Source organism: Populus euphratica, unplaced genomic scaffold (genome assembly GCF_000495115.2).
Source record: "Populus euphratica unplaced genomic scaffold, PopEup_1.0 scaffold773.1, whole genome shotgun sequence".
Lineage (NCBI taxonomy): Eukaryota > Viridiplantae > Streptophyta > Magnoliopsida > Malpighiales > Salicaceae > Populus > Populus euphratica.
In genome coordinates this window covers 60,690-75,273 of record NW_011500300.1, presented here as the reverse complement: position 1 = coordinate 75,273, position 14,584 = coordinate 60,690, and the positions used below count along the sequence as shown (strand labels likewise).

At 30.3% G+C, this 14,584-nt stretch overlaps 2 protein-coding genes across 4 annotated transcripts in view; both read left to right on the top strand.

Annotated features, from left to right (window-relative positions):
- Positions 1–8,087, top strand: part of LOC105113343 (zinc finger (MYND type) family protein / programmed cell death 2 C-terminal domain-containing protein) — a 33,536-nt gene extending 25,449 nt beyond the window's left edge. The window contains exons 1-10 of one of the 3 annotated variants that reach the window (XM_011009494.1): positions 1,448–1,799; positions 1,924–2,007; positions 2,304–2,437; positions 2,546–2,643; positions 5,776–5,864; positions 5,949–6,054; positions 6,455–6,609; positions 6,678–6,760; positions 7,386–7,500; positions 7,745–8,087. In XM_011009494.1, the coding sequence (XP_011007796.1) occupies positions 1,581–1,799; positions 1,924–2,007; positions 2,304–2,437; positions 2,546–2,643; positions 5,776–5,864; positions 5,949–6,054; positions 6,455–6,609; positions 6,678–6,760; positions 7,386–7,500; positions 7,745–7,906 (1,245 nt within the window). In that variant the 5' untranslated portion in view covers positions 1,448–1,580 and the 3' untranslated portion in view covers positions 7,907–8,087. Of the gene's footprint in view, positions 1–1,447; positions 1,800–1,923; positions 2,008–2,303; positions 2,438–2,545; positions 2,644–5,775; positions 5,865–5,948; positions 6,055–6,454; positions 6,610–6,677; positions 6,761–7,385; positions 7,501–7,744 lie in introns of those variants that run through there. The other 2 variants (XM_011009496.1, XM_011009495.1) reach the window with 2 other exon arrangements.
- Positions 8,088–12,278: 4,191 nt separating this feature from the next.
- FUM1 (fumarase 1) overlaps positions 12,279–14,584 on the top strand; it is a 10,704-nt gene continuing 8,398 nt past the window's right edge. Inside the window, exons 1-5 of the mRNA XM_011009497.1 lie at positions 12,279–12,549; positions 12,657–12,774; positions 13,136–13,285; positions 14,205–14,315; positions 14,425–14,508. Coding sequence (XP_011007799.1) covers positions 12,413–12,549; positions 12,657–12,774; positions 13,136–13,285; positions 14,205–14,315; positions 14,425–14,508 — 600 coding nt within the window. The 5' untranslated portion in view covers positions 12,279–12,412. The remainder of the gene's footprint in view (positions 12,550–12,656; positions 12,775–13,135; positions 13,286–14,204; positions 14,316–14,424; positions 14,509–14,584) is intronic.

The window sequence follows — 14,584 nt, the reverse complement described above, 5'->3', positions numbered from 1 at the left end:
ATTAAATGATGAAATTGAGAACCGATAAAACTTCTATAAGAAAACGAAGAAAAAAAATTAGAAATGAAAAAAATAAGGATCAAATTAAAAAAAATTAAAAAATTAAAAATAAATGATTAAATTAAAAATAAATAAGAATTTTATAAAAAGATATGGAATAAAAACTAAAAATTAAAAGAATAAAAAATAAAATTAAAATACAAAAAACAAGGAGGTTTAATGTGTGATTTTCAGGGGATGAGAGAAAAAACGGTTTGATGGTAACAAGCTGCCATCACATGCACTAAAAGAAAAAAAAATTGGTGATATTTTCAACGATATAATAGGGTTTAGTTATTAAGTGGTGCAACACACACTACTAAAAAAGCATAAACCTCTCCTACGTATTGGTGCTTGAATTACACAACTTAACAATTTTTTAGAATTAAATATTAATTTATCTTGTGAAAAAAATCAAATTAATCTTAATGTTCCTGGAATTAACAAAAACATATGTGAAAGGTTAATAATTTTTTAGAATTAAATATTAATTTATCTTGTAAAAAAAATCAAATTGATTTTAATGTTTCTAGAATTAACAAAAACATACGTGAAAGGATAAAAATATCCTTAAATATATAACTTATTTTTTTTTAATTCCAAGGATAAAGATGTTTTTTTATTGTAATTTAAAAACAAAATCAACAACTTTTTTTTTTCTCAAAGAATAATTTAATTATTATATTGTCTTAAAAAGTTTTTTAAGATATATATATATATATATCTTAACAATCTTTTAATAACTAATTAGCCATGAAAAGATTTTGAATTACCCCCAAAACACCAAGCATCTCATTATTTCTTTCAGGGACAAAAATTAATTTCACTTATATATGTGTGTACAATGTTCTTACAACACCTAGAGCTTTTGTTAATTAAACAGAAACAAAAATATGAACCTTCGAGATAGCACAATCCCAGTTCCACATGTTCAGGACTTGGTGTGGTTCAAATTTCCAATTGACTCAACTGCGAATTCAACTAAAAGTACATAAAGATAATATAGATTTTATTTATTTATTTAAATATAGAGTTCTATCATTTGAGAAATTTAATGGTATTAAAAAAAATCTATTAATATCTTATTATTTAAAAAAAAAAACTCATGACTAGAAAGCTAAAATCCCACTCAATTATTTAGTTAATTTTTATAATATGGTTATAGTTACTTTTTAAATAATATTTCATATGATAATATATATGAATAATATTTTTTTTATTTTTTAAAAAATATTTTTTATATAGTATATTAAAATAATTTGAAAATAATAAAAATATATTAATTTAAAATAAATAAATAATTTTTTAAAAAATATTTTTAAAACACGCGAGTTTTAATTTTGGGATTTAATTAAATAAAATCAAAATGAAACTACAATCAGACAATAGAAGAAGTACAAGGATAAAATAATATTCTGGACCAACTTAACTTCCGACTCGTAAAACCCTAGCCCTTCTCTGTGGCTGATCACCAAAGAAGAGGCAGGGGTAGCGGCCTAAAAACACACGCAATAACTGAAAAGGGAAATACGCCTACGTCAATGAGTGCGAAGGGAGACTTTACAGAAAAGCTCAAGGGAGTACAGATTTCCTCGCTTGATGAAGAGGATGAGGTTGAAGAAGTCGTTGAAGAAGAAGAAGAAGAAGGTGACGATAGTGAAGAAGAAGAAGAACCGGTAACACTAGGTTTCTTGGAAAAGACAAAGAATTGTTGGTCTCTTTTGCGGCAAGTATTTCCTAGCAAGGCTGGTGGCGTGCCGGTACTTATATTTCAGCTCTTCGAAACTCCTTTTCTTTCTTTGATTTTATTTTATTTATCTGCCATTTAGTTTGTTTAAAGCAAGACCTGTATTTGCTATATTGTTGTTAATGTCTATGTTGCAGGCATGGCTGGATCCTGTTAATTTACCATCTGGAAGGTCTTGTGTTTGTGATATATGCGAAGAACCTTTACAGTTTTTGCTTCAGGTAATTTTATTTTTTTGGGTTTTGCTGCACGATAATTTACCAATTTCTTGAATTTACATGCCGCAGACAATTCTTTGTTGAATTTTCATTATTTGCGCATGAGACTCTTCCAATTCTCTGCTTCCTTTTCTTTTTGTCAGTGGTGGATGTTTATCTTTGAATACTTTGGTTGAACTTAGAGTCAGTGTATATACCATGTGCATATCTGCCTATGGCATTTAATTCGCTGTAATTTTCAGTGATTTGAATTTGAGAAGTTGAAGAGAAAATGCATTTTCTGTTGAATAATTATCTAGGTATATGCACCAATAACAGAGAAGGAATCAACATTTCATCGAACATTGTTTGTGTTCATGTGCCCTTCAATGTCCTGTCTTCATAGAGATCAACATGAGCAATGGAAGCGCAGTCCAGAAAAACCATCTCGAAGGTATCAGTGTCTATTTACTGGTTTCATTGTTCTTCTCTTTTCAAATATGATGGCTAGGAACGGCTAAGAATCAATCTGATTTCTTATTCTTGTACTTTCTTTCTGAAGTGTGAAGGTTTTTTGTTGTCAATTGCCTTGCTCTAATCCTTTTTACTCAAGTGAGCCTCCAAGAAACGATGGAACTGATAAACCGTCCGGATCTGGGGGTAACATTTATCTTCAATTTCTTTTCATTTATCTAATATTGCATGCATGGTTTAGGTTTTTTCTTTTTTTGCCACCGAGAATAACCATCCATATTACTTTTATAGAATATTAAAACGGCAAACAATGAAAAGCTCTTTAAATTTAGTATGTGGCAATATTTTTCATTGTCTTTTGATAAATTAATCCTTGCGAAATGTGCATAGCATCTTCTAAAACAATTTGAATGAGTAGGCACCACAATCTCCCGTGCAACTGCTTTGAGAAAGTATAAGGATTTCCTCACTTGAAGGTTGAAGCACACTCATTCTAATATCTCCTCTCTTAGAACACATGTCATTAATTTATGGAATGACCCTCCCTCACCGTGTTTCTCCTTTTTTGTAATCTTAAAGTTGTGCTCCTATCAGTGAACTAAGACAAAACTAGAATTTGAGTTAGTTATTTTTTTTTACTGATTTGTGCTTGGATTTGGTAGTTGCTTGCTTCACTCTATGATTTTGTTTTTACTTCCTCATCCACCAATATAGAACTGAACCTAAAATTTTTTGTTAATGGATTTGGTAATAAATGGGGTTGTGATTTGAGCTATTTGCTAGCTAGATGGAACATTTGCAACACTATGAAGTTGAAGGATGGGCCTTTCGAAAGTGAATTTTTGTTTTTCTACATTGTCATAACCCATTTTTTGGGTCCCTGTGCATAAAAGAAAAAAATTGAAAGGAAAAAAAAAACAAATGAATACAAAAAAATCAAAAAATATAACAGTGAAAAAAAGAATGTCAAAGCGCCCATAAAATGATGAAAAATTGGTTGAGGAAGTTTAAAAATACAAGGATTAAAATTTGATAGTATTTCGTTGATTGATGGGAGCCATGTTCACAAAGAAAATTCAATTTGAGAAAGAAAAGTCCAAGATTAGATATTTATAGACTGAATTAAATTTCATTGAAGGTTTAATTGAATTTTATAGAGGATTTGATTGTAAGAAAAATTGATTTTTAAAGTTAATTTGGGCTTTAATTGGAAGAAATTAAAGTTTTGGGGTCAAATTATAATTTTTGAAAGTTAATTTGATCAAATCAGGGGCTTGATTGCATATATATTGACGTTTGATGGTCAATTAGGGACTTAATTGAAGAAATCCGAAATAGGGGGCTGTAATTAAATCGAATCAGAAGCCAAATTAAAGAAATTAGAAGTTTATTAATTAATTGAGGGTCAAATTGTATAAATTCAAAATCAATGATCAATTTAAAAAAGGTGGTCAACTTCAGGGCTGGTGATTGAATTTGGTAGGGATGCAAATGAATTGATTTTTAAAATCAATTCAATTTGATGAAAACCGGGTATTTTAATACTGGATTTGTATTTTTACGACATAAAATACAGACCGATATTAAGAAAAAAAAATAAATCGAAAGGTGGGAAAATTAAAAATATTGAAAAATATTTTTTTCTTTTAATTTTTTTTTTGGAAATGGGCCGAACCTGGCCAAACTACGTGAGCCTAGCTCATGTGAACAGTGCCCTCCACTGTTCACATGCTACGTTAACAGTGGAGGCAATGGTAGGGACGAAGCAAGAGAAAAAAAGAAGGGGAGAAGGGTTGACTTGTGATGGCTGCAACTGTTGGCTGTGCTACTGGAGACGACAAGCAATAGCGCTGGTGGTTCGCATTGGCTGCTGGTGCTGTTTTTTTTCCTCTCTCTCTCTCTCTCTCTCTATCTCCTTTATTTTTCATTTTCTTCTCTCTTTTTTTTCTTCTTTCGGCCTTCCCTCTCTCTTTTCTCTTCTTTCTCTTCTCTTCTCTTCTCTACCCTCCTCTCTCCCTTCTTCGTTTGTTCTCTCTTGAACGTAGTTGGGGTGCTAATATCTTCTCTTTCTGCAACCAATCTCTGTACCTTATCTATGAGACCAGTTAGGGTTTCTAGTAACTAGAATACTAGGTGGCGACTCCCATTAAAATTTTCTACTGATAAGAGACAAGAATTCCTTGTCTCTCCACGTTTGTCAGATAGACCCTTCCATTTACAATTTTCCCTGAGTGGTGGACGATCGCCGTGATGTCGATACCACGTGTGACATACATGATACTCATATTGCTTTCTTCCTCTCTTTCCTTTGAAATGGCTGGAAGTTGTCTTGGGGTTCTAGTATTTTATGAGAACTGAGGGTATTGTTGATTGTTTCATAGTTTATATTTCACGAGCCAGAGAATCCATGATACTGAAGCCTCACCTGTACCCCACATTATTGCTTTCTGTTTTTCAACTATTTATATGAATTTAGCCTGCACTTGAACAAGCATCTAGATTTTCCTCTTACTGGAAAATTGAGGTCCATGCCCTCAAAAGGTTTTGATTAAGGTGGTAACAAGTATTGTTGTCAAGAGAAGTTTTACTGCAAGCTGTCATATTTGAGCTCCATGGTTTTGATTCACCATCATCCTTTGCTAAACCTTGATTTGAATTTTAGCAGGATGATAAACACTGAGTTGATCTGTCTTTTTTCAGCACTCCTAGTTTTGGTTTTCAATAGACAACTTGAATTATCACCTTTACAAAACAACTGCTCCATCATACTTTACAATAGCATTGCTGAGCCATAAATGGCCTTTCTTGTAAGATCTTAGTCCTTTGAATTGTTGATATGATAGCAATCATCAAATGGAGGTTACAAATTGTTCCCGCATGAAGACGACATAATGCAATAGCATAATCTCTCAAAAGACAGAACCAAAACTGCTAATACCCAAAATTAAGGGTTTTTCTATATAGTTTTTCCTTTATTTACTGTATTGACTGGACCTGCATTAATCTATTCTGAATGTAATAGGCTTGACGCATCGCCTATTATATTGCTAACAAATCCTTGCTTCCTAACAATTAATATCCTCCTACATGAGACTGATAAACCCTTACTCAATATGAAGACATCATTGTTTGGTGCAACATGGCTGCAAGGATCCTAAAGCTCTAAGATAGATAGATTAATTGATTAAGATTGAATTAATATTTGTCTGATATGTGTGAACATCACTACCCATGTTTTACATATTTCCATTTGAATCACATTTATCTCCTTCCATCAGACCAAGCATTTATGATGCCCATCATTTTTGCTTGTTTTAGTTTCACTTTGTAACTGGTGTGGTACCTGGAAAGGAGATAAAGTTTGTAGTGGTTGCAAAAGAACAAAATACTGCTCACATAAACACCAGGTATGAGTTGTCAACATGTCATGAGTTCATTTTAGGCCATTCTTGCTGAATGAACATCCTCTCCATTGTTTTCATATCTCACAGGTTTTGCACTGGCGCTCAGGTCACAAAATTGATTGTCGACAGTTGAGCCTTTCGGTTGACTCTAGTTCCAGTAAGAATGGAACCAATTCGGTAGAGATCATTAAAGGCTAGTATATACATCATGAACCTGTGTCCTGGGGTATTGCACAAATTTATATATGCATATAATTATGGTCATTGTACTTAATTTTTATTAATTGAAGATAAAAATATCTATCCTTCTTAGAAAACAATTGCATTTAATAATCATGCTTGTACCAAAATATCATCTTATTTAGAGTAGTTTTTGAACCCTCAATGGTTAAGGAATAGAATGGGTCAAGTGCAAATTGGTGACATGACATTTTGACCTAGAATCTAGCATTATGAATGGTTGGTTGTGAGTACCGATTTAAACACATCATAATGTTGTTGATACATTTTCTAGTGTCAAGCTTACTCAATGAAATTTATGCTGCAAAAGGTCTTTCAGAGGTGTCTGATTTTATTTTATTGTTTTCGAACAGTTGTTAGCAATGCCTTGTGGCCAGAGTATGAGATGATAAATGATGATGAAAGTGAATATGATGCTGAAATGTCTGATGATAACATACCCACTCATTCATTGGTGTCTAGGAACAAAATGGACAGCACAATGAATTCGTTGTTGGACATTTTTGAGGTATCAATTCTCGCTCTTGTTAATGGAAATTTATGCACCTAACTAAATCTCCTGCTTGCTTATTTTAGTGTAGTGGGCAGGGCAATAGTGACAAAAAGTGCTGGGCGTCTTTCCAACAGCGCATAGCCAAAGCGCCCGAACAAGTGTTAAGGTGATATGAGCTAATATATTTCGAAATCATTTTTGGTATTTAATATTCTAGAAAACTTTGAACACAATTTGAATTCTTTATGTGATTGCTTCAGCCATCCTAAGCATTGCATGCAGTGAGCTTGGATCCCACAAAACAACTGGACAGGTTTTCTAGAAAACATGTAAAATCTTAGACATTTAAGGGGCTAACCCAAATTGGCTGCTGATTGAGACTCACATTTGTAGAGAATTGACTTTCTGTAACTGTCACTTATCCTTCGTTACTTGTCAATGCTTGCTATATGCCCGAGTGATCATCTGGCTGGGAAATGAACAAGTACTGTCTAAAATCAACATCACTTGATATCTATAAATGCTGGGCTGTTGCACATGCATGTTATTTATTTTGATTTACGATACTTCATATCTGCTGTCAGTTACATGTTGAGAAGTTGGCAGGGTTGTGTAAGATTTTAAGAGTTTATATCTAAGCTAGTGTGCATGTCAAGTTTTCATAGCCTAGTTGCATTTCAGCCATTTGATTTTTTTCTTTTTTTACCTAGTATTTGAAGCATTTTATTGTGTAAATCATACTTCCTGTTTAATTTGCAATGGAATACTCATTCCTGTGTTTAAATTAGCAGGTATTGTAGGAATGCTAGTGCAAAACCCCTCTGGCCTATGTCAAGTGGTCAGCCATCTAAGGCTGACATCCCTAACTGCAGTTACTGTGGTGGTCCTTCAGATTTTGAGTTTCAGGTATAGTTTGATCTCCCTTAGATATATTTATTTATTTTGCTTTATGTATGTTTTTTTTTTCCTAAAATTTTGATTGAAGCCCTTGTATGTCCAAGTGAAGAGGGCCCTATTCACCTGCTTGGTTTTTCTCTGTTTTCTTCTCTCCGTGTGTTCTGTTCTACTATTTGATTTTCTTCATGGATCTCGAATCTGAGCTCCCATTAAAGTGGTAAGGTAATAATAGCTCCTGTATCTGGTGCATCAGATCTTACCTCAGCTACTTTACTACTTCGGTGTAAAGAATGATGCGGATTCTCTTGATTGGGCAACCATTGTTGTGTATACCTGCAAATCCTCTTGTGAGGCCAGCATGGCTTACAAGGAAGAATTTCCTTGGGTTCAGCTCTACCCAACATCTGCAGCTTGACGGTGGGAGTCCTCCTTTCACATGTTGACGAGCGTCCTTCATTTCTTTTCTCCATTAATCCTTTTCCGGCAGTTAGCTCTGTTAAATTGAGTGGTAGAAAAGTCTTGTCTAGTTCTTAGCCCTTGATATTGTGTGTTTGACAAAATATGAAATTTTGTTTATTTAATTTTTTTTATATATTTTTAGATCATGTGTTATATTAAAAAAAATTAAAATATATTATTTTAATGCATTTTAATTTTACATGTGACGCTGCTAGCTATAAACACGAATTTTATACAGATTTATATTTTTATTTTTAGTAAAGAAATGTTTTTTAATCGGTTTTAAAAGTTGTTTTATGTTCGTTATTCAATTTTGATCTTATCCGCACACAAGTCATCATCTGCCACCTTCTATCTTAGTGAACCAAGAGTAATTTATCAACATAAAGGAAATCCGTTAAAAATTCTCTTTCATCTTTTGCAGATGGAATCCGTTAAGCAAAAACAAGAGAATGTAGAGGGCACTAGATCCGTGACCCTTGGTGTGCTAAGGGTTGGGTTTTTTTAAAAAACAAAATAAACAAATAAATAAACATGTTTAAAAGAAAAAAATCAATTATGAGTTCTAAATAAGATGAATAATATTTTTTTTAAATTATTAAAATAATGATATGTATAAATTGAATTTACTTGAGTCAATTTTAATAAACTTGTAAAATCCATAGTCCAGGTCATTAGGTCACAGTCAACTCATAAAAAAATTAAAAAAATATTATAAAGTTTAAAGAAACGAATACTAATATTAAAAAATAAAATTTAAAAAAATTAATAAAAACAAGTAGCTTGAGCCAACTTATGTAAACCAATCGAATTAGTTACATGAATTATAGAAATAAAATAACCTTGTATAAATCAAATCAAAATAAATTATAAAAGATAATTCCTAATTAATTTAATATTAAAATATAAAAAGTAAAGAAATAGTAAGAGAATCTCATATAAATCAAATTGAAAGAAATTATTAGATTTAATTATCAATCAATCCAATATTAAAAGGATAAAATTATAAAAATAAAAATCTATTTTAAAGAAAACAAAAAAAAATCGAGATAATTTGAGTTAACTTTTAAATTCATGATTTAGACAATAAGACTGTGATGACTTCATAAAAAAATTAAAAAAAATAATAAACTTTAATTTCAAAATAATCTAATATTAGTGAATAGTCCAGGTCATTAGGCCACAGTCAACTCATAAAAAAATTAAAAAAAATATTATAAAGTTTAAAGAAACTAATACTAATGTTAAAAAATAAAATTTAAAAAAATTAATAAAAACAAGTAGCTTGAGCCAACTTATGTAAACCAATCGAATTAGTTACATGAATTATAGAAATAAAATAACCTTATATAAATCAAATCAAAATAAATTATAAAAGATAATTCCTAATCAATTTAATATTAAAATATAAAAAGTAAAGAAATAGCTTGAATTGACACTAACAAACCTTTTGAATCTACACATGGATCATCAAAATAAAAGAATCTCATATAAATCAAATTGAAAGAAATTATTAGATTTAATTATCAATCAATCCAATATTAAAAGGATAAAATTATAAAAATAAAAATCTATTTTAAAGAAAACAAAAAAAAAAATTGAGATAATTTGGGTTAACCTTTAAATTCATGATTTAGATAATAAAACTGTGATGACTTTATAAAAAAAATTAAAAAAAATAATGAATTTTAATTTCAAAATAATCTAATATTAGTGATGAAATTAAAAAAAAACTTAAATTAACTCGGATGAACCTTCCAAACCCTTAATATTAGATTATGAGACTATAATTATTTCATAAAAGATAAATAAAAAAGTTTTAATAAAATAAATATTAAATAATTAAATTTTAAAAAAATAATTAGTAAAAACAATAATTAAAATAAAATTTGATATGAAATAAAGTTTGAGAATCCTCTTTGCATTTTTTAAAATGCTAGGCGCAAGGATCAAGGTGAGAGGAGATAAAAAATAAAAAATAAAGAGAAGAAGAATGGCTGGCCAAAGCCAGAACGTCCATTGTCAACATGCGCCACATGCTGTGGTGGACCATGGTGACTGTAGTGAATAACACCAAGAAAGGTGAAAGCATACGTTGAAGGCAGACACACGTGTTATCCTAGTGCTGTAAAAAATTCATAGATTAAATTTTAATTATTTTAAATCAATAAAATTAATTTTGTTTTCACCTAAACCATGCATCAATTGGATGCTGATTTTTTCACCTGACACCTTGAGAAACTCATGCGAGCCATATCAAAACGAACCACAAGTCGCACCCCAAAAAAATTGAAAAGAAAAAAATATTGTAGATTCGCTACTGTAATCAGCGATGTTTCATACCTTGTTGGAATGTTTAGTAGCGCAAAGTAAATTGTATTTTTAAAAGAATTAATTTAAAAAAAATAATTTTTTATATATCTAAAATTATTTTAATGTATTGATTTTAAAAATAACTTTTTAAATAATAAAAAATATTATTTTATTATATTTTAAAAAAATAACTATGATTACACTTAAAACAGATATATACTGTTGTAAACTGGAGGGATGGTTGGTAGCTGTAGCGGAGAGTGCTGACAATCGCTCCTGTATAGCCATCATGACACATCCTTACCAAATTGCCGCCAGGGCCCATCACGCCTCATTTCCATTCCAACCAAAAAAAATCCCGGCGTCACGTGCCTTAAAATTAACTATAAATTAAAAATATAAAGTTTTACTTTACTTTGTAAATTGCTATTTATTTTATTTTTTAATTATTTTTTTAATATTAATATTTTATTTAGTTATTATATTTTTATGGTATAGACAATAAACATAACGAGTTAATTAGTTAATTCAATTTATATGAATTTTTTTATTTTTTTATTTAATATTAATTCAATTAAAAATTAAATTTTATAATTTGCTTTGTTTACTTTTCATCAGGTTATTCTAGTTTTGTGGTCCAAAAATAATACTTAACGAGTTAACTCAGGTTGACTCGAGTTGTTTCATATTTTTTATTTAATTAATTTTTTAAAATTTTATCATTTAACATAGAATCAATTAGAAATTAAGTTTCATAATCCGTTTTGATATGCTTTTTATGAGAATATCTTGATCTCATAATTAAGGTCACAAATTTTAATATTTTAACTCTTATTAAATTATTTTTTAAAGAGATTATATTAGTCTAATAACTTAGGTCATAAGTCCTTTAATACCATACTTGCTTTTTATTAGGTTCTTCTAGTTTTATAATTTAAGTCGCGAGTTTAATAAGTTAACCCAATTAACACACACTCTCTCTTTAACTGATTTTTTTTAAAAAAAAAATTTTATCAATTAATATTATGTTTGATTAGTAATTAAGTTTCATGATTTTTTTATTTGTTTTTTACTGAGTTATCTTGACCTTACGACCTAGGAATAGTGTTGGATAATTAACTTAGGTTGACTTGATTTATTTTTTATGTTATTTTTTAGTTAATATTTTTATAAATTTCATCATTTAACATCAAATCTGACAATAATATTTGGAAGTCAAACATTGTAATTTATTTTGACTCTTTCTATGAGGTTATCTCAATTGCAAGATCAAAGTTGTGGATTTGACAGGTTAATTTAAGTTAAATCATATCTTTTTAAATTTTTTTTTATAAGGCTATCTCAATTTGATAACTCGAGTCATGAGTTTTGTAGATTAACTTGGGTTATTTTTTATATTTTTTAATTATTTTTTTAATCTTATATTTTAATGTTAAGTTGGTTAATGATTATAATTCATAATTTATTTTAATTTGTGTTTTATAAAATTATCTTGATATTATAACTCAGATTGCAAACTTGACATATTAAATTAGATCATTTTTAGATTTTTTTTTAATTTTATTATTTAATATTAAATTAATTATAAATTATACTTTATAATTTATTTTTATTTTTTCTATAATGTTATTAATATTATAGACTCATAATCCGAGTTATAAATTTGACATATTAACCAAAGTTGTTCTAATTTAATTTAATATATTATTATTTGACATATTAACCAAAATTGTTCTAATTTAATTTAATATATTATTATTTTAATATAAAAAGTATTATTTAAAAAAAATTATTTAATTAAATATTATTTTTAGAAGTAAAAAAATTTATTTAATTAAATATTATTTTTAGAAGTCATATAAATTATTTTGAAATAATAAAATTAACTAAGTTATATTAACCCAGTAATATTTAAATATTTTATTTTTTTAAAAAAGGGACTTTACAGACAATCATAGCCGATGTCAATGATATTGGTCAAACTAAACCCCCCACCATTGCCTTTTTCATTCCTAGCATAGCAAAGCATTCGCAGCCTTTTTATTCCATTCTCCTCTCCTCTCGTCTCCTATATACACACATAAAAAGAGCTTGATATCTCCTCGATTTTCGCATTCTGCAAATCAATTGAGGGATTGAGTAAATTGGAATGGCGATGTATATCGTGTCACGGCGCCTCTCTACAGGATCCACGACTTGGCGTTATGGAAACTGGTTGAGGTCTTATTCAACTGCCTTCAGAGAGGAGAGAGACACTTTTGGTCCCATTAATGTCCCTGCTGATAAGTTCGTCATTCTATCTATCCATCACTCACTCGTTTTTTTTCCTCTTACTTCACTTTATTCATTTATTGATTTTCTTGATTTGTTGTTTTCAATAAATAATAATTCAGGCTATGGGGTGCTCAGACGCAAAGATCTTTGCAGAATTTTGATATTGGCGGCGATCGCGAGCGAATGCCCGAACCTATCATTCGAGCCTTTGGTATACTCAAGAAATGTGCTGCCAAGGTCCCTCTCTCTCTCTCCTTTTAATTTTATTTGATTTCTTACGCGATTTTTTCGTGTCTTTCTATTGTTTCAGCTGCTAATATAAACTAATTAGTTATCCCACACTTTTAAGAGAACTAAATCTTTATCCTTTTTTAAAAAAATTAATTTTGAATTCGATATTTTTAGTTGATGACAGTACTTAAGTTAAATCTCAATGTAATCTCAGATTAACATCTGCATATATTGTTAATTTTGTGGCTATTTATTTTTAGGAGTTTGATATGCCAATCTCAGTGTAATAAAGTGTATTGATGATTGGTTTTCGTGGAGATTACATTAGCTTAAATTAAAAATAACATATTTGATTTATTTGTGGCAGGTGAACATCGAGTATGGGCTTGATCCTTCCATAGGGAAAGCGATAATGCAAGCTGCCCACGAGGTAGCTGAAGGGAAGCTAAGCGATCATTTTCCACTGGTTGTGTGGCAGACTGGCAGTGGTACTCAAAGTAACATGAATGCTAATGAGGTCAGCGCCTTTGCATCATACTTTCTGTTTTTTCAATAAAAAGAGGGGAAGAAAAAGGAAGCTGTGGCATTTCTTTATTTGATGTGAAGAATCGTTAAATTATTATCCTCTGAGAAAAAAAGGTGCGATGGGGCTTTGACTCTACTCTCATCTTGTGGAATTGTGATTCAAGGATTTCCACATCTGGTTCAGCAGAGGGTTAAATTGTAGGATTTGAAGAGGCTTGATTGTTTGAGATATTCAATAAATTTGGTAACCAAAACCATAGTGTTTAACCGATGTAATGTTGTGTTTTGCATGCTAATGGTGAATAAAATTGAAATTTCTGATGGAGGTTGTTCCTTGGAAATTTTTTGTGTTATGTTCACCCTGAATCTGTTATTTTGTAAATTGTAACCTTGAGATTTCTCCCTCAGTTGGTGCTTATTCTTGATCTGACCTAAGTAAATAAACTGAGTTTTTCATGTTTTTGTTCACACAATTAAAATTTAACCAAAGGCTTCCTCTGCTCTGAAATCTAACTGACATATCATTTGAGATATCTAAACGGAAGGGACTTAGACGTTTATTCTCTTCACCATTCAAGTATGTCTGATATGTGGCTGTAATCTGTTTTTTAGTCATGTTTAAAATTGAATAGATAGCATACCAAATGATCCTGCACTTCAGGGTACGATTCATTGTATTTGTGAAGTACACATATAGGTACACACCACCGGCGAGTATTCGAAACACATCCTTTCTATATTGGTTTTGATGCTCCAAAAGAATGTTCTTAAAGTTCATCCTGTAATCAAGTGAAGGAACAGAAACAAGATGGAAGTTGGGTGATAATTGAAAGCACTGCAAATTAGACTTGCTTTGATTAATCGAATATTGAATGCCCTAAAAATTCTGGCTTGTGTGATGCACTTTCCAGGTTATTGCCAATAGAGCAGCTGAGATCCTTGGGCATAAGCGCGGGGAAAAGTTTGTGCACCCCAATGACCATGTGAACAGATCACAATCTTCTAACGACACATTTCCAACTGTAAGCATGGTTTACTCTTTGAGTGTCAAACTGACAGGTCTTACTGTTTTTAAAAATTTATCATGAACTGATTTCTTGCAGTCTTATCAACTGTCTTTTTCTTATTTAGGTAATGCATATTGCAGCTGCAACGGAGATAAATTCAAGATTAATCCCAAAATTGAAAACTTTGCACTTGACACTCCATTCAAAGGTTTGACTTTGTTTTTCTTTTCTTATCTTTCTTTCTTTCTTTCTTTCTTTTTTTTTTTTTTGGGGGGGGGGGCGGG